Source organism: Gymnodraco acuticeps, unplaced genomic scaffold (genome assembly GCF_902827175.1).
Source record: "Gymnodraco acuticeps unplaced genomic scaffold, fGymAcu1.1, whole genome shotgun sequence".
Classification (NCBI taxonomy): domain Eukaryota; kingdom Metazoa; phylum Chordata; class Actinopteri; order Perciformes; family Bathydraconidae; genus Gymnodraco; species Gymnodraco acuticeps.
In genome coordinates, this window is record NW_022990750.1 from 114,492 (window position 1) to 134,547 (window position 20,056).

At 43.0% G+C, this 20,056-nt stretch overlaps 1 protein-coding gene across 1 annotated transcript in view; it reads left to right on the forward strand.

Moving 5' to 3' along the window:
* Positions 1 to 9,725, forward strand: part of LOC117556733 (NLR family CARD domain-containing protein 3-like) — a 72,756-nt gene extending 63,031 nt beyond the window's left edge. The window contains 12 exon segments of the mRNA XM_034232226.1: positions 1,254 to 1,358; positions 1,958 to 2,036; positions 2,153 to 2,381; positions 2,503 to 2,639; positions 2,641 to 4,307; positions 4,389 to 4,562; positions 4,819 to 4,992; positions 5,964 to 6,137; positions 6,629 to 6,802; positions 6,941 to 7,108; positions 8,317 to 8,363; positions 8,490 to 9,725. Of these exon segments, the coding sequence (XP_034088117.1) occupies positions 1,254 to 1,358; positions 1,958 to 2,036; positions 2,153 to 2,381; positions 2,503 to 2,639; positions 2,641 to 4,307; positions 4,389 to 4,562; positions 4,819 to 4,992; positions 5,964 to 6,137; positions 6,629 to 6,802; positions 6,941 to 7,108; positions 8,317 to 8,363; positions 8,490 to 9,019 (3,658 nt within the window). The 3' untranslated portion in view covers positions 9,020 to 9,725.
* The last annotated feature ends 10,331 nt before the right edge of the window (positions 9,726 to 20,056 follow it).

Sequence of the window (20,056 nt, forward strand, 5' to 3'; positions counted from 1 at the left end):
TTTGTGGTGTTGTAGCTTCTTGCCTAGCTCTTCGTACATTAGCTGGAGCTGCTCTACACTTTAGGTAGTTATGTCTGTGTTAATGTCAGTGGGTGGTTGTGTAAAATTGACTGTGTGTGCAGTACTATGTCTGGCAGTTAACGTGTCACTGTTAGCATGTGAAGATGTAGTGGCATTACTTTCCCTGACAGGTGAAGCTGTGAATGTGTTCTGTTTGTGTGTTACCCCATTTGTGACAAAATCTGCATCAACATTATGGAAGATATTAAACACAAGGTCATATAACATTAGCAATTGACTCATACCTTCATCTTCAGAACTCAGTAGTTCCTCAGACTGCATATAAGTTAAGATATAGTCCACTCAACCTTCTTCATCAGTAGACGTAGTCGTGTGTACCTGAACTGTCTTTTTGCGATTTCTCGGGCAAGCTGTTAGACCTCGATGCCTGAGAGATTGAACAGTTTATTTTTGATGCTCCAAGCGCGTTCTTTGCGTGCTATGGACATGACGTACGATGGCTCGACACAGTAGCAGTGCGGTTCGCTTGGCAGAATGAAGACCCTCCTGGCTCTGTTCTCCCCTCGTGGACACCGATCAGCTGTCGTCACAGACGCAGCCACGTCACCTCACCTTGGCCTCGTAGTTCTGATATCTCAGGATCTGTTCCCCTTGATTTGTGAAGACAGATCCCGGACGAGACCCCACAATGTATTACGGGTCCCAAAAGCTTGGGTACCACAGCAACAATAAAGATATCTGTAGAAAACAGAAAAGTGCAGCAGCAAGGATTAGACACAGGATCCGGTTGATCGTCTGGATTGCTTCTGAGGAGGGGGCGGAAGTGTCCCCCCTAAGATAACCCAGGTGTCAACGCTCACCTGCCAAAGGTTCCACCTTGGCGCTACTTATTCTTACTGTTTCTCAAACAGTACAGATAAACCATAAAATGATATGAATGTCGCCAAAATAAATACATATAAGGTTGATCTTTTCAAAACAATACATTCACTGTTTAGCAAAAATAAATAAAAGTAAATACACAAATAATTGTACAATTTTTGGGGTGTACCACACGTACCTGTCTAGGGACTATAGATAGAAGTGATCTTAATCTGGCATAAATCATCCCTTCTTTGAGATTCATGTATTTATATGCATGGTCCTTGTTTATTAAACACATAATAATATGAACAGTATTTAGGATCATTGTGACAGTCCAGATTCCTAACTGTTTCTTTTTCATGTTTCAGGAGGAGGCTGGAGGAACCTGAGCCCAGCTGTGTGTCCATGAAGAGTGACTGGTCTATGTGGAAACCTATTCACTTCAAAGATGGACGACACTCTGTTGGTCAAAGGTGAGGATTGAAAGTTGATAACCCCCTTCATGGTACCTGCTGCTCTGGTTTCAGTTTGTATTGACCCAGCTAAGAAAGTGTGGCTTGAATTTTCTTGGTGAGACACTTCTCTGGTTCCTTTATAATAAAAGCAGCTTTGAGCATAAGGCGTATCACGTTTTAAAGCTTTAAGCACCATAAACACCATGACAAGCTCCTCGTCTGTGTGAACCAACTTGGCAATAAACCTGTTTCTGAATTATGGATGCCAGAAACTGAACATGATCAAATTCGAAAATCGGACAGCCCTGGCGAATATTAATCGATTATTGAATTGAATGATATCACTGTCCTTTACCTTTGTACCGATTTGTGTGTGTTTAACGGTATACATGTGCATAGCTAAACATGGATATGTTCATACGTATGTTATTTGGGATTCATTTTTATTTGAACAGATCAGCTTTTTTCAGTGGTTGACAAAGAAAAACAAACTCTTTGGGATTAGCAGGAGGAATAAACATTTACTACTACAGGAAGTTACATCAAGGACCTTTACCATGTGTTTGTCTCTGTTTGGACGGAGATAATATGAGTTATTTCTTCATGATTCCTCACAGAGAGGACCAGCAGAGCTCAGAGGTTCCCAGAGGTCAGTCTGCCCAGCAGCATCAGACACAGCTGGACTCCACATTTATGGTCTGTACATGAACTACAGCTACTCTACATCTTTTCTGATCACAACTAATTCCATGATCCAATTGTGATGTCCAGTTCTCTTAGTTTGATTGTGTTGTTCACATCTTCTGTTCCAGCTGCTGGAGGACAACATCATCACTTTTGTGAAGAACGAGCTGAAGAAAATCCAGAAGGCTCTGAGTTCAGATTACCCAGAATGCTTAGAGAGTCAGAGTGAGGATGAGGAGGTGTTGGACGGTGAGGATGAAGAGCAGAGGAGGAGCAGCAGAGAGGCATTTCTGAACATCTCACTGCACTTCCTGAGGAGCATGAAGCAGGAGGAGCTGGCTGACCGTCTGCAGAGCAGTAAGAGGGTTTCTAGAAAGATTTAACAAGCTGGATAAATGTTGACTAATGTCTCAAGAGAGGGAGCAAAGCATAAGAAAAGTCTTGACTCATTGATCTGCTTTGTTGTGTGTTCATTCAGGAAGTCGTTCTGGAGTGTGTCAGCGTAAACTTAAGTCTAACCTGCAGAAGAGGTTCCAGTGTGTGTTTGAGGGCATTGCTAAAGCAGGAAACCCAACCCTTCTGAACCAGATCTACACAGAGCTCTACATCACAGAGGGGGGGGTCTGCAGAGGTCAATGCTGAACATGAGGTCAGACAGATTGAAACAGCATCCAGGAAACCAGACAGACCAGAAACAACCATCAGACAAGAAGACCTCTTTAAAGCCTCACCTGGAAGAGATGCACCAATCAGAGCAGTGCTGACAAAGGGAGTGGCTGGCATTGGGAAAACAGTCTTAACACAGAAGTTCACTCTGGACTGGGCTGAAGGCAAAGCCAACCAGGACATCCAGTTCATATTTCCATTCACCTTCAGAGAGCTGAATGTGGTGAGAGAGAACAAGTACAGCTTGGTGGAACTTGTTCATCACTTCTTCCCTGAAACCAGAGACGCAGGAATCTGCAGGTTTGATCAGTTCCCGGTCGTGTTCATCTTTGACGGTCTGGATGAGTGTCGACTTCCTCTGGACTTCCTCAACACTGAGATCCTGACTGATGTCACAGAGTCCACCTCAGTGGATGTGCTGCTGACAAACCTCATCAGGGGGAAGCTGCTTCCCTCTGCTCGCCTCTGGATAACCACACGACCTGCAGCAGCCAATCAGATCCCTCCTGAGTGTGTGGACATGGTGACAGAGGTCCGAGGGTTCACTGACCCACAGAAGGAGGAGTACTTCAGGAAGAGATTCAGAGATCAGGAGCAGGCCGGCACCATCATCTCCCACATCAAGACCTCACGAAGCCTCCACATCATGTGCCACATCCCAGTCTTCTGCTGGATCTCTGCTTCAGTTCTGGAGGAGGTGTTGAAAACCAGAGAGGGAGGAGAGCTGCCCAAGACCCTGACTGAGATGTACATCCACTTCCTGGTGGTTCAGTCCAAAGTGAAGAACATCAAGTATGATGGAAGAGCTGATACAGATCCACACTGGAGTCCAGAGAGCAGGAAGATGATGGAGGCTCTGGGGAAACTGGCTTTTGAGCAGCTGCAGAAAGGCAACCTGATCTTCTATGAGTCCGACCTGACAGACTGTGGCATCGATATCAGAGCAGCCTCAGTGTACTCAGGAGTGTTCACACAGGTCTTTAGAGAGGAGAGAGGACTGTACCAGGACAAGGTGTTCTGCTTCGTCCATCTGAGCGTTCAGGAGTTTCTGGCTGCTCTTCATGTCCATCTGACCTTCATCACCTCTGGAGTCAACCTGCTGTCAGAAGAACCAACAACATCCCAGCAGTCTAAAGCCTTCAGACCCAAACCTAAACTAACACATCTCTACCAGAGTGCTGTGGACCAGGCCTTACAGAGTCCAAACGGACACCTGGACTTGTTCCTCCGGTTCCTCCTGGGTCTTTCACTGCAGACCAATCAGAAACTCCTACGTGGTCTGCTGACACAGACAGGAAGTAGCTCAGAGACCAACAAGAAAACAGTCCAGTACATCAAGAAGAAGATGGATGAGGATCTGTCTCCAGAGAGAAGCATCAACCTGTTCCACTGTCTGAATGAACTGAATGATCGTTCTCTAGTGGAGCAGATCCAACAGTCCCTGAGTTCAGGAAGTCTCTCCACAGATAATCTGTCTCCTGCTCAGTGGTCAGCTCTGGTCTTCATCTTACTGTCATCAGAAGAAGATCTGGACGTGTTTGACCTGAAGAAATACTCTGCTTCAGAGGAGGCTCTTCTGAGGCTGCTGCCAGTGGTCAAAGCCTCCAGGAACGCTCTGTAAGTACAGAAACATTCATATATCATGGTTTAGATGTTCAGCTCATCATTTTAACATATTGCTTGGTCCTCCTTCATCAGACTGAGTGGCTGTAAGCTGTCAGAGAGAAGCTGTGAAGCTCTGTCCTCAGTCCTCAGCTCCCAGTCCTCTAGTCTGAGAGAGCTGGACCTGAGTAACAACGACCTGCAGGATTCAGGAGTGAAGCTGCTGTCTGCTGGACTGGAGAGTCCACACTGTACTCTGGAGACTCTCAGGTCAGGATTTTTCAGTCTAATGTTGTTAGGCTTTACTTTCACACTTACGTCTTCACCTTTAAGTTTTGCCACATTTAAAAAAATGTGACTTTAAATCCAAGAAGTGTGCAAAAATGATTGTGGTTAGTTAGAAAAATCGGATCAGACAAGTATCTTATGATTGCGATGGACCTTGGTTCATTCTGTTCTGTCCCATATTTATAGGTTTGTCATGATAAATGCAGATTTGTTCTTGCTGATTGTTTTCCTTTAATAGACTGAGTGGCTGTAACCTGTCAGAGAGAAGCTGTGCAGCTCTGTCCTCAGTCCTCAGCTCCCAGTCCTCTAGTCTGAGAGATCTGGACCTGAGTAACAACGACCTGCAGGATTCAGGAGTGAAGCTGCTGTCTGCTGGACTGGAGAGTCCACACTGTACTCTGGAGACTCTCAGGTCAGGATTAGTCAGTCTTCTAAATGGTCTCTTCCCAAATATATTTAGATAGTTATGTCTAGTCAACTTTTAGATCCTGGGAATGAAGCATTTTAGACACATTTTATTCTGCCTCTGATGAATGGACTTTACTTTCACACTTTAGTTTTCACCTTTAAGTTTTGCCACAATTTAAAAATGTGACTTAAAGGCCCTGACACACCAAGCAGTCACCAGAGAACTCACCGACGCCGACTGTTGCGTCTGCGTGTTCTCCTGCGTCTTGGCCATGTGTCGCACTGGAACACACCGCAAAGACTTCAGCCGAGCACGTACGAACTGCGCATGCGTGAGTGGCAATAACTCTCCGTACCAGCAGGCGGCGGTAGTGTGTATTCGTCATTCAAAAGAGGCAACAACCGGAAGACAGAGATGAAGAACAGACTGCGTGATCTAAACAAACAACAAATAGCTTGTGCGTTCCATTTTCACTCCCGTCCATCGAAAACATGTTTCGTGCGGTACTGGAGCTATCAGCCATTGGAGTGTTGCTTGTGGAAGACATTGTCAAGCAACCGTTTTGCTTCTCATGCACTGATTCGCTAGCTGATCAGCCAATCAGAGTGATTTATTTGTCCGACTGCCTGTGGCCGACGCACGGCCGATTCAACATGTTGAATCGGCCATGAAAGGCCAAATAAGGCGTATCACGGCTGACGGTGCGGGACACACCAAATTGAGTTTGGGCGACAGGGCACGCTTCGTCGTCCGACTAACGAAAACGGCCGATTTCGGCCTGGTGTGTCAGGGCCTTTACATGCAGGAATTGTACAAACATTATCGTGGTCAGTTAAAAAAATCGGAACAGACAAGTATCTTATAATTGGGATGGACCTTGGTTCATCCTGTTCTTCCCCATATATATAGCGTTGGGACTGGGATCTTTGGAACGATAAGTACGGATTTCTTCTTGTTGATTATTGTCCCTTCAGACTGAGTGGCTGTGACCTGTCAGAGAGAAGCTGTGAAGCTTTGTCCTCAGTCCCCAGCTCCCAATCCTCTAGTCTGAGAGAGCTGGACCTGAGTAACAACGACCTGCAGGATTCAGGAGTGAAGCTGCTGTCTGCTGGACTGGAGAGTCCACACTGTACTCTGGAGACTCTCAGGTCAGGATTCATCAACATATTAAGTTACCCTCTGAATAAATATGTATATGTTGGGCTGCTGTAGCCCATGGGGGAAGTATGTTTTTCAAAACATGGTATTGAACTGTATGCTAGTCACTTTATTAAAGCTTAAGCTAAAATAACATTCATGATTACTGGATACATTTATATGTTTTCTTTACTCATATATTTGATTTAATAAGCTGTGATTGGCCAATCTTTACAGCCTATAGATTATAATTTACTTTGGCTTTCCATCTGTTTTGCCCAGCAAAACACTTTATCTCAACATCTTATTCACTTTACATTTTTGCAATTTTATTATAACATTTTCTTTAAATCCAACTATTATGCAAAATGATCTCGGTCAGTTGAAATAATGGTGTTTAGGGGATTATGTAATAAATATGACGGACCAAATGTTACACTTTGTTTCTCCTATATGTGGTAAATGCAGAGTTTTTTAAATATATATCTCATTGTCCCTTCAGACTGAGTGTCTGTAACCTGTCAGAGAGAAGCTGTGAAGCTCTGTCCTCAGTCCTCAGCTCCCAGTCCTCTAGTCTGAGAGAGCTGGACCTGAGTAACAACGACCTGCAGGATTCAGGAGTGAAGCTACTGTCTGCTGGACTGGAGAGTCCACACTGTGAACTGAAGACTCTCAGGTCAGAGTTCATCAACATGGCTACTTAAATTGGGATTTACATTAATGGATATACATGTAACCTGCAAAATATTGCATTTTCCTATATGTTATCCAACCTGTCAAGTTTATTTAGTTATGTTATTTTGTGTGTTTGCAGGCTGTCAGGCTGTCTAGTCACAGTGGAAGGCTGTGTTTATCTTGCTCTGAGATCCAACCCCTCCCACCTGAGAGAGCTGGACCTGAGCTACAATCATCCAGGAGACTCAGGAGAGAAGGTGCTGTCTGCTGGACTGGAGGATCCACTCTGGAGACTGGAAACGCTCAGGTATTATAAACTAGTCTGACTCCTCACTCCAGCACTGTATGCTCTGTGTCACCGGTCTGTCCCGTTTCAGTTTCTGCTTGTAAGCAGGCAGCAGCAGCAGTGAGAAGTGGTCTGATTTGCCGAATGGGCGAAGGAGAGTAAGAGCCTTATATCCATGTCGGAAAGTGGAATGAACATGGTCCAGTGTATTTCTGCCGCGCGTCGAGCAGCTGATGTGTTGAAAGTATCTTGGCAGAACTCATATTGGCGGTGTTAAAATCCACTGCAACAATCAAAGCCGCCTCTGGCCACGAAGTCTCTGTCCTGTCAATCACTCCAAACAGCTGAGCGAGTGCTGTGTTGTTGTCAGCGTGAGGCGGAATATACACAGCTGTAATCACAACGGATTCAAATTGTCTTGGCAGAGGAAAAGCCCGGCATGTGATCATGAGGTGCTCTAAATGAGGGGAACAGTCTGAAGAAATAATCCTCACATCTGTGCACCAGTTATTGTTTATCATGATCCACACACCACCTCCCTTACTTTTCCCCGAGTTAACTGTCCGGTCCTGGCGAAATATAGTGAATCCGTCAGGAACAATGGCTGAGTCCGGGATTGAGCCTAGTCTCCGTGAAAATGAACACGTTACAGTTCTTAATGTCCCGTTGAAAAGTAATCCGACTTCTGAGTTCATCTAGTTTGTTTTCAATGGATTGAACATTAGCCAGAAGAATACTCGAAAGACGGGGTTGGTTTTCTCGTTTCCTCAGTCTGACCAGCAGCCCGGGACCCTTGCTTTGTCTTCCTCCTGCGTCTCTCAGGTAGGACAGCAACAGGTAGCCATGGCGAATCTCCATTGTCTGACGGTGGGCTGTTGTCCACAAAGTTTCTGAACTGTAGAAGTTCCTCTCTACTATATTGTATAGCAGAGTTGGTGCGGCGGCTCGCATGCTGCGGACCAGGTTAAAAGCACACGGCAAAAAGTAAATAAACACTGGAAAAATACGAGAAAAAGGCAAAGTTAGAGAGGCGCCAAAGACAATGCAGCCATCTTCACCGGCGCACCTAAAGAGAACTGTAATCATCTTTATTTATCGGCTAACTTAAAACAATATCAGCTGATTAATAACAGGTGCGCTATGTAATATTTTTAGAGAATAACAAAGCTCTGTGTTTGAGATTGATTTCCATGTCTCCATGCTGCTCTAACCCTCCCCCCCTCTTTCAGGATGGAGCCTGCTGGAGTCCGATGGCTGAGACCCGGTCTGAGGAAGTGTGAGTGTGGTTTAATTTGATTCATGAAAACAAAGCAGCCACTATCTTCAAATGTAACCTTCATCATCAAAGTGTCAATAAATGAACAGCTGATAGATTAATAACTGCTGCTGTTCCTCTCCTCAGATTCCTGTGAACTCTCACTCGACACAAACACAGCTCACAGGAACCTCAAACTGTCTGAGGACAACAGGAAGGTGACAGGTGTGGAGGAGAAGCAGCCATATCCTGATCATCCAGAGAGGTTTGATTACTATCCTCAGCTGATGTGCAGAGAAGCTCTGACTGGTCGCTGTTACTGGGAGGTCAAGTGGAGAGGAGAGGTTGATATATCAGTGACTTACAGAGGAATCAGCAGGAAAGGAAACAGACAGGACAGTGTGTTTGGATATAATGATCAGTCCTGGAGTCTGTACTGTTCTGGTGATGGTTACGATGTCATTAACAATAAGACAGTAACACACACCTCCTCCTCTTCTTCCTCCTCCTCCTCCTCTGGTAGAGTAGCAGTGTATCTGGATCATCCTGCTGGCTCTCTCTCCTTCTACAGAGTCTCCTCTGACACACTGATCCACACCTTCAGAACCACATTCACTGAACCTCTCTATGCTGGCTTTGCAGTTTGTTCTGGATCAGTGTCTCTGTGTCCTCTGTAGGAGGAAGAGTCTCCTCCTCTTCCAGAAACTTCCTCCCTGCTGCCCAGATAGTTCAGTCTGTTCAGGATCACAGCTGATGTTAGTTAGTACCACCCTCACTGTAATAGAGGAGGAAGAGGAGGCTGAGGGAAGAGCAAAGGATGCAAAACATATACTGTATCTCTATATTGTGCAGTAAACATATATTTCCCTTCAATACTTTGCTCTACATACAGTAATTACCAAAAATGCAGAATGCACAGCGTCAACCTTTGAAAGCTATATCGAAAAACACGAGTTGAACATTTTAATAAAACATTTTTAAATGTAGACATATTAGAAACAGAATAGAAGCATTTTTATTCACTCTATGATTTTCGAACATCTTCATTATTGTATAACCTGCTGATCCATAACAGTAACACTGAAACCAACTGAGTTTTCTTTTTAATAAATTGTGTTTGTTTGTTAATGAATATAATTCACAAAGCTCCTTCTCCCCATTGAGAACAACGTTTCTCTGCTCTGAGTAAATAGTACCTGAACATCTGCTTTGTTTCTGAGTCTGTAAATCAGTGGATCAAAATGTACAAATCTTTGATGATCATTTAAAAAAAAAGTTTCACTGTTTGTACAAATACAGCAAAAATGTTAAATAAATAAAACTGTAATACAAGATATTAAAATGTAAAGTGATTTTATATTTTTCATTAAAGGTCTGCCTGTACATTTCTGAAGTCTTTCATTATTCACTTTCTTGAATGAAACTTTTATGATACTTACACGTTTAGTGTAAGTATCATAAACAACATCTCAACATATTAACAGCACTTTATGATTTCTGAAGTAAAAATATAACGTTACGCTATAAAGGAACTACAGCACAGGTCACATGACTTCACGTCACCACCGCTAAGCTAAAGGTGGCTATGTTGGGCTATAAGGAACTACAGCACGGTCACATGACTTCACCGTCACCCACCGCTAAGCTAAAGGTGGCTAATGTTGGGCTATAAGGAACTACAGCACGGTCAGATGACTTCACGTCACCCACCAGCTAAGCTAAAGGAGGCTATGTTGGGCTATAAAGGAACTACAGCACGGTCACATGACTTCACGTCACCAGCCGCTAAGCTAAAGGAGGGCTAATGTTGGTCTATAAAGAAACTACAGCACGGCCACATGACTTCACGTCACACACCTGCTAAGCTAAAGGGTGGCTAATGTTGGGCTATAAAGGAACTACAGCACGGTACCATGATGACTTCACGTCACCACCGCTAAGCTAAAGGAGGGCTAATGTTGGGCTATAAGGAACTACAGCACGGCCACATGACTTCACGTCCACCAACCGCTAAGCTAAAGGTGGCTAGTAGTTGGGTCTATAAAGAAACTACAGCAACGGCCACATGACTTCACGTCACCACCGCTAAGCTAAAGGGTGCTAATGTTGATCTATAAAGGAACTACAGCACGGTCACATGACTTCACGTCACCACCGCTAAGCTAAAGGTGGCTAATGTTGGGCTATAAAGGAACTACAGCAGCGGTCCACATGACTTCACGTCACCAACCCGCTAAGCTAAAGGTGGCTAATGTTGGTCTATAAAGAAACTACAGCACGGCACATGACTTCACTCACCACCGCTAAGCTAAAGGTGGCTAATGTTGGGCTATAAGGAACTAAAGCACGGTCACATGACTTCACGTCACCACCGCTAAGCTAAAGGAGGCTAATGTTGGGCTATAAAGGAACTACAGCACGGCCACATGACTTCACGTCACCACCGCTAAGCTAAAGGTGGCTAATGTTGGTCTATAAAGAAACTACAGCACGGCCACATGACTTCACGTCCACCACGCTAAGCTAAAGGTGGGCTAATGTTGGCTATAAAGGAGCTACAGCACGGTCACATGACTTCACGTCACCACCGCTAAGCTAAAGGTGGCTAATGTTGGGCTATAAAGGAACTACAGCACGGTCACATGACTTCACGTCACCACCGCTAAGCTAAAGGTGGCTAATGTTGGGCTATAAAGGAACTACAAGCACGTCACAATCACTTCACGTCACCACCGCTAAGCTAAAGGTGGCTAATGTTGGGCTATAAAGGAACTACAGCACGGTCAGATGACTTCACGTCACCACCGCTAAGCTAAAGGAGGCTAATGTTTGGGCTATAAAGGAACTACAGCACGGTCACATGACTTCACGTCACCACCGCTAAGCTAAAGGAGGCTAATGTTTGGTCTATAAAGAAACTGACAGCACGGCCACATGACTTCACGTCACCACGCGCTAAGCTAAAGGTGGCTAATGTTGGGCTATAAAGGAACTACAGCACGGTCACAATGACTTCACGTCACCACCGCTAAGCTAAAGGTGGCTAATGTTGGGCTATAAAGGAACTACAGCACGGTCACATGACTTCACGTCACCACCGCTAAGCTAAAGGAGGCTAATGTGAGATCAGAACCAGCTGTGCAGAGACTCTCATCTGTACAGTAACCACAGCTGTCAGATAAGTGCAGTAAAAGTACAACATGTACCTCTGGAGATGAGTACAAGTATCAGGTAGCCAACATGGAAGTACTCTTAGTTGAGTAAATGTATGAAGTGTTGGACACTAGTGCTGTAGCGACGCGTCCGACGTGTCCGACTTCAAAAATATCGTCGACGACATATTTCCGCGTCGACGCGTCGCTACACACACGTGGGTCACCCAAAGCAACAAGCGGTTCGCAATCGCACTTCAAACACAATGTAGACTGAAATGGCTACCACCTCCTCCTCACAGGATTGCGCACGAAGACCCCAAACGAAAACATCTCGCCCTAGGTCTTCAAAAGCATGAGAATATTTTAAAGTTAGTCCAAAACGCAAAGATATTTATATTTTATATCTCACTGAGACTGCTGCATAGCCTAGCAGAAGCAGCAGCTAGCTGTGGTGGCTACCATTAGCAGCTAGCATTTGCTCTCCGATTTTTTACATAAAATGGAATTATGGATTATAAATTCAATCATTTTTGTATACATAGACGTTAAAAACCTATGGATTAACCGATTCAGAGCCGCGTTTTTTTCTCATTTTAATGCCATTGAACATGTCTTTTGATCAGATTGACAGCTACGGTGGTGAGACGATCTCCCTAGAAGCTCTGTGAAGGTACGTGTTGTGATGACTGTATTTGCTTCCCCTGTCGCGAGTCCGGATCACTCAGTGATGATACTATATACCTACATAATCTGTGGAGTCTCAGCTTTAATCGGATATATTGTATGTGCAGCTACGATAAGTAATAAGGGTACTTTTATCTTGAGTTCTGTGCCAATGTCCGTTAGCATTTTTTCGCTCAGGGGTCATTTAGATGCTTCTTATGAGACTTGTGTTTTGTTTTGGTAAACATGGTTTGTATCGTCAATTAGCTGAGATTATTTCCGTTAATCTGGTATAACACATTAATAGGTTCTTAAATATTAAGATCCCCTGAGACACAGTATCGTGAAAACATTTTTTTTTACATTACGTTTTTTTTACATTACGTTTTTATGAATTGAACAACAGAAAAATAATCGTTAGATTAGTCGACTAATCGATCAAATAATCGCCCGATTAATCGTTTTCAAAATAATCGTTTCCCCCCCAGCACTATTGGACACGTTGCAGACAGAGACGTTGATGCTGTCAGTGATGAGGATCTGTTCTCAGCTGTGTGCGTAACTCTTTAGTGTCCCCTGGTCTCCCAGCTGTGTGCGTCACTCTTTAGTGTCCCCTGGTCTACCAGCTGTGTGCATCACTCTTTAGTGTCCCCTGGTATCTCAGCTGTGTGCGTCACTCTTTAGTGTCCCCTAGTCTGTTCTCAGCTGTGTGCGTCACTCTTTAGCAGTGGCGAAGCCTGTCTATCGCAACTGGACCTTCTGTAGACACAAACGATTGGCTGATTCTCTGCTCTCATCATGGCCCCTGACATGTAACTCCTGTTTCCCAAGGAAAATCACACAGTGGATCAGACGTTTCAAAATCTCCCGATTTTTGTTCACCTTTTCGTTGTGAATGATCGTTTCTCTACGTCTCTGTTCGTCCAGCTGTAGATCAATCCTTGTGTCTCCAAAAGTCTTCAAGGTGACCGTTGCCTTAAGATGCCCTGCTGTGTTTTGGTGTTTTTGTGCAGCCTTGATTAAACAGCTCAGATTATCGTAGCCTTTCCAATTCCATGCCCCCTTTTCGGTCCCAAAAAGCAAGCACTCCCAGCAGTAGAGCCTTTTGTGACTAACTGAGCCCGTAAGCCACGGGTATCTTTCCCAGTTGCTAGCCTGGAAATGGCGAACATAGCCTTTAGCAACTTGATTCAGCTACAGATTTTCAGGCGTTGGGCGCCCTTTTTTTACAATGTCCGTCTTTTCAGTGAATTGTCGTCTTAAAAAAGGAACCGACAATAATTCCGCAACAACATCTTCTTCACCTGTTGCCATGTCAACGTTAAAACGAATAAAACAGAAAATTAATTGTTACGTCCCATCTATATCCTGTGTCTCGCACCTGTCAGAACTAACGGGCCTTCTAGCATACCCTGCACCGTGGGAAAACTCCGAAAAGAATACGCCCATTGGCTACAAATCATATATGATTGGTTGATCAAACTGTCAGAGTGTTCGCTCTCATTCAGTTCAACGACCAGGGCCTTCTATCAAGGATACAGAATACCCACAGACGCAGAAACAGATCTGATTGGTTGCATTTCTTTTCTAAAATGCGTAGTGCAAGGTCCGAGAAGGACAAACAAATTCACGTAACACTGTTTATTACAGATCAACAACCCAGATAAGATTCTCATTTATTAAATGTATTTACATTTTATTAAATTGTATTTAAATATAATTAAATCGATTCATGTCTTTTTTTTATCTGAGTTATCAGGGTATTCTCTGAATACCTTGAAGGCCCTGACGGTTCGCCACTGCTCTTTAGTGTCCCCTGGTCTCCCAGCTGTGTGCGTCACTCTTTAGTGTCCCCTGGTCTGCTCTCAGCTGTCAGAGTGCAGCAGGGAGCGGCTGGGGTTTGATCTTTAACTACAATATAAAGTCATATAGAGTTGAGCTCTCCTCCACCTAAGACCCTCACTAGAGTTTATACTGTTGCCCAAACCTATATCTGGCAACCGTCAATCGACACGCACATCTTCGTCAGCTGAGACGCACTACACCTTCGGCCAGCCCGGAGAGAAAACTCTGCATGGCTTTGCTAAATGCTAGGTCAATAGCAAACAAGACGTTCCTGTTAAACCGACTTCTTCACCTCTCATGATCTGGATGTAATGTTCCTGACGGAGACCTGGGTCTACACCGGCGAGTATAGTAGCGTTTTCTTGAACTTCTTCCTCCCGACTGTACTTCCTTCAGCTCCCCCCCGTACCACCGGCCGTGGTGGGGGCATAGCTTCAGTGTTTAGAGCTAATCTCCAATGCCGTTTGCTTCACCCAGTAACTAGCTATGCTAGCTTTGAGTTGCAGCTTTTTGAGCTGAACCTGGCCTCACCTATACTCTGCGCAGTCGTGTATCGTCCGCCAAAGTACAATAATGATTTTATAACTGACTTTTCTGACTTTCTGTCCGGGATCATGGTGAAATATGATCGTGTTTTGATCTGCGGAGACTTTAATGTCCATGTGTGCTGCGAGTCCAAACCTCTGGTTAGGGACTTTTTAAACCTCCTCGACTCTTTCGGTCTCATTCAGTCCGTGGCTGGCCCAACACACGATAAAGAACACACCTTAGACTTAGTATTATCGTTTGGATTGTCTGTCTCTGTGGATGAAATCTGTGCAGGAACGCGTATCTCAGACCATTTACCGGTTCTGTTCTTCTTCTTCTTCTTCTCTTCTATGGTGAATCGCTTCCACTTGGAGCATATATCGCCACCTACTGTTGATTTATTAAATGTTCATATTAAATCCTTGTCCTCAAACCAGTGCTTTTGAGGAATTTGAAGATCAGCTTGTTTGCTTCATTTCTTGATTTACTTTCATATGTTGACTTGAAATCCATGTCCTTGACGTTGAGTTGTTCCAGTGCAGTTTTCAGAATGAGTCTTTGCCTTGTATATTCCGGGCAGCTAAAAAATACATGCTGTTGTGGTGACACGTTATTGGACATAATTCACCTTGCTTATTGTGTTGCCACACGGACCCTTTAGTGGGGAACACCTGTAGCTTTAGCTGCCATTCCTGCTAGCTCATCAGGCAGAGCAGTGCATGTGTTAACCTCTCTGAAAGTAATGGATAATAAAGATTGGAACTCCATTCTTAATACACCGCCTCCGACTCTCTTTTCACGGCACTACACTATATTGTCTCTGGTTGTTGGCAACCATCACAATTGCCATTTGGATGTTTCCCAATCAGATGCAGTGATGAGTTTAATCCAGAGTGTCCCAATGTTATCCTGCTGTTAATGCTCTGTTCTCTTCTACTTCTCCCCCAAGTGCTTCCTGTTCCTACTTCCCTTTGTATCTGGTATAAATGTCTTCCTTTGATGTTACTGTCCCATAGTTTTTTGCCATTGTTGCTTGATAACCACTTTTGTAACAGATTTGACTTCTGATCGACTGATGGTACCATAATATCAATCTGCTTTGCTTTCAAACCACATTTTGCCAGTTGATCCACTACCTCATTCCCTCTAATACCCACATGCGCTGGAACCCACACAAAATGAACAACAATTCCCAAATGAACTAACCTAAACATGATGTGTAAAATGTCATGTAAAATATCCTGACGACATTTTGAAGAGAAGTTGTTTATACTCTCCAGAGCTGCACTGGAGTCAGAGCAAATGACCACTCGCATTGGCTGTGTTTCCTCTACCCACTGAAGTGCTAGAGAGATAGCCATCATCTCTACTGTATATACTGCGATGTGATCACTAGTACGCTTTCCCACTTTTACTTTTAATTCAGGAACATAAAATGCACAACTAGTTAGACCATTTTCTGGATTTTTGGATCCATCAGTAAATATCTGTATAAAGTGCCCATATTGTTCATGTAGAACAGTGTTCACGTAAGCCTGCACATTGATTTTGTTTTTCATTGAATGTAACCGTTTCAATAAGGATACAACCATGGTGGAACAGCTGATAACAACACCGTCGGACTAATATTCCATTCTTTAACTTTGAATTCCTTACATATTTCCGAAACACAAACACAAAAACTTTCTTTTTTTATTTTGTTACTTTCCCGACTTGTTTGTACAGTTTGTTTGGTAGGGTGAGTATCTTTATGGCCCTGAAGATTTGCCCAGTAATTAACAATTAACTGTTTTCTCCTCAAATAAATTGGTATTTCTCCGACTTCTACCTGAAGTGCCGACCCTGGTGTAGATCTGACTGCCCCACAGCATGTCCTTAGTGCTTGTGCCTGGACTCTATCTAATTTGTGAAGAGAAGAGTATGCAGCTGAACCAAACACTATGAATCCGTATTCTATGACTGATCTAATTAAGGCTGTGTGTACGTTTCTCAAAGCAGCTTTATCAGCCCCCCACGTAGTGCCTGCCAAGCACCTCATAACATTTAAAACCCTTTTACATTTATCCACTACTTTATCAATGTGCGTACTCCATGTGACTCTCTCGTCCAACCATATTCCCAGAAATGTAAATGTCTTCACTTTCTTTAGTTTTAACCTAACCTCCTTTTCCTCGTAAAAAATAAAGTTTCAGTTTTTTCCACCGACAATCTAAACCCCCATGTCAGAGACCAGCTTTCAATTTCCGTAATGGCTTCCTGAATCTTAGCTACAATATATTTTACATTTCTGCCCCTTTTCCAAATAGATCCATCATCTGCAAAAAGTGACTAACCAATATCAGATCCTACTTGTGTGTATATATCATTTATCATGATAGAAAACAAAAGAGGACTAATTACACTCCCCTGCGGGGTTCCATTTTCAACGTCATGCCTTCGAGAATATGAATTGTCAACTCGGACTCTGATGGCACGGCCAAACAAAAAATCCATAATCCAATTATATACATTACCTCCCAGACCCATAATGTCCAGTTTTATTAATAATCCTTCCTTCCACATCATATCGTAAGCTTTTTCCACATCAAAGAATACAGCTACAACACACTCCTTATTCGCTTGTGCTTTCCTGACTTCAGACTCCAGGCACAGCAGGGGATCTAAAGTACTCCGCCCTCTTCTAAACCCACTCTGATAAGGAGTCATTAGTTCATTTTTCTCAATGTAGTATGTCAGCCTTTCTGTTATCATTCTTTCCATAACTTTACACAAGTGCGATGTCAGAGCTATAGGTCTATAACTGCCTGGACTGGTTGGATCTTTCCCAGGTTTTCTAACAGGAATAATGACAGACTCTTTCCATATTATTGGCAGCTTCCCTTTCTCCCAAATCTTATTGTACATCTCCAGCAGCTTTTCTAATGCAAAATCACTTAATTTGGTCAACATTATATAGCATACATTATCTTTCCCAGGAGCAGTCATTTTACACTTACTTAATGCTCTTCTCACCTCTTGAATAGAAAAAGGTATATTTACAACACTCTGCGACGAATGTCTTTCTTCATATACATTAGGATGTTCATCTAACACTTCCTGCCTCCTGATCTTACCTTCTTCTGTCAAATTTTCCGAAGAATGAACTTTGACAAAATTCTTAGCTAGAATTTCTGCCTTCTCCATCCATAGCACCGGTGGCAGGTTCCCCTCCATTCTCTAACACTGGCAGGTTACTCTGCTGTCTTATTCCCCTCATCTTCTTAACCATTCCCCATACTTTATCTAATGGTGTAGTTCTCCCAATACTTGAACAGAATCCTCTCCAACACTCCCTTTTTGCTCTTTTAACAATGTTCCTTACCTGAGCCTGTGCCTTTTTATATTCTAATAAATTGTGTAATGAAAGTGTCTTTCTTAGCTTTCCAAACAGCCTGATTTTGTTTCGAATTGCATCATTACATTCTTTGTTCCACCACGGTACCATCTTAACACATTTACTAAGTTTACCAGTTTTATTCCCAATAGTTTGATTAGCGCTTTTAATTATATTTGAAGTAAATTGTTCATTTATTTCATCAATACTTCCTGCCATATCAATCTGATCAAATTCTTTATCACACAATTTAGCAAACATCTCCCAATTTGCTTTAGAAAAGGTCCATCTCATGATACCATCTAGCTCAACCACATGACTTATATCAAACTTGATTATAATCGGAAGATGATCACTCCCAATACTGTTATTTGCCAATACTTCCCAACTGCTACCCGAAGCTAATTCACTTGTTACAAGAGTTAGGTCGATCGCAGACTCTGTTCCATCTCTAAAATGGAGTCTTGTACCTTGCCCATTATTTAAACAAACGAATTCCTTTGCCTCCATTAAGTCCTCCACCACCTGTCCGTTGTAATCTGCTGATCTCCCTCCCCACATTGTATTATGTGCATTAAAATCACCATATTATTTCATTTCCTTGGCAAAGACTGTCTAATTCCTCTATTTTGAGTTTATTACATGGATTATAAAAATTCAGGACACTAATTTTCCTTTTATTAATCCAAACTTCTACACCCACTATTTCTAAATCATGACTGTTCTTAAATGTTAGCCTACTATAAGACATTACTTCTCTGATAAAGATTGCACATCCCCCTCCCTGGCCATCATTTCTATCTTGTCTTATAGCAGTATATCCCCCAATTATGAAGTCCAAATGAGTCTTCAGCCATGTTTCTTGAATACAAATAACATCTGGTTTTTCTTTTAACCGATATATATAAGTCTTGAATTCTTGTCCATTTGCAATAAGGCTTCTAGCATTCCACTGCAGAATGAGAAAAACCATTCATCTACTCACTAATCTGTGAATCATCATTATTGGGGGCTAGCATATCATGCATCATTTCAACGGTTATATCCTTTATCCCCAAACATTCACCTGCTGCTTCCACTATTGTTTTCAGTCTTGACCTCTTTTTTGTTTGTTGCAAAGCAACATTCACCACTTTTCCAATAAAGGCCACAAATGTGTACTTATTAACAATCAATGCATCCTCTCCTATCACACATGTATGTGAACACTTTGTGGAGCTTTCCTTTGCCTGTGGGAGTTTGGGAAAATCTTTTGAAGAGAATATACTTGCTGCTACTTTCCTAGCTATGTTTAGTGAAACCTTTTCTGTTGCTTCAGCATATGAGACTTTATTTTGCACTTTGTATCTCTGCACCTCCTTGGCCTTTTTCTGCACTTCGCAGCCCTGATACGCAGCACTATGTTCCCCACCACAGTTACAACATGTCACCTTAGCACCTGCAGCACAACTACCATATTCATGTTCCCCCGCACATGTTGGACACCTGGGCTTAGTTGCTTTGCACTTGTCTGCCACATGCCCAAACCTTTGGCATTTAAAGCACCGCAGAGGTTTAGGGATGAATTCTCTTACTGGAAAGCTCATGCAACCGATCATTATCTTCTGTTGAATTGTTTCTTCAAACTGAAGAAGAACAGACAAACTACCCACTATCTTACCCTGATACCTAGTAGGAAGACGCTTAACTACAGACACTTTCCCCCCTTTAATTTCTTTCTTGAGCTATTCCATGCCGATTTCTATGGGAACTCCACTGATAACTCCAAGTATTTTCCGATTTGCTCCAGGAACATGGCATTTAATTCGAACTTCATTCAGGGTCTTCATTTTCAGTAACTTTTCCTGTTGTTTTGCATTCATCAATTCAATCAACATCCGTCCTTTGCTCAGGAATCTTGCTTGCTTTATCGATCCAATTTCTTTGTGAATTGCTTTAGTCAGGGCCACTGGATGTAGCTTAGCTGCGGCTTGCTCACCAAACTCCACAATCACTTTTCACTCTTCATTCTCAATCTTTTTCTTTACTCTTTCTACTCTCTTCAACTCATTTTGTGAATCAGATTCACTAAGACTGTCACTTGACATGTCTATCTTCTTTCTTGAAGACTTTTTCCTTACTTCATTCCATCCTCCTTCTCCTTCAAATGC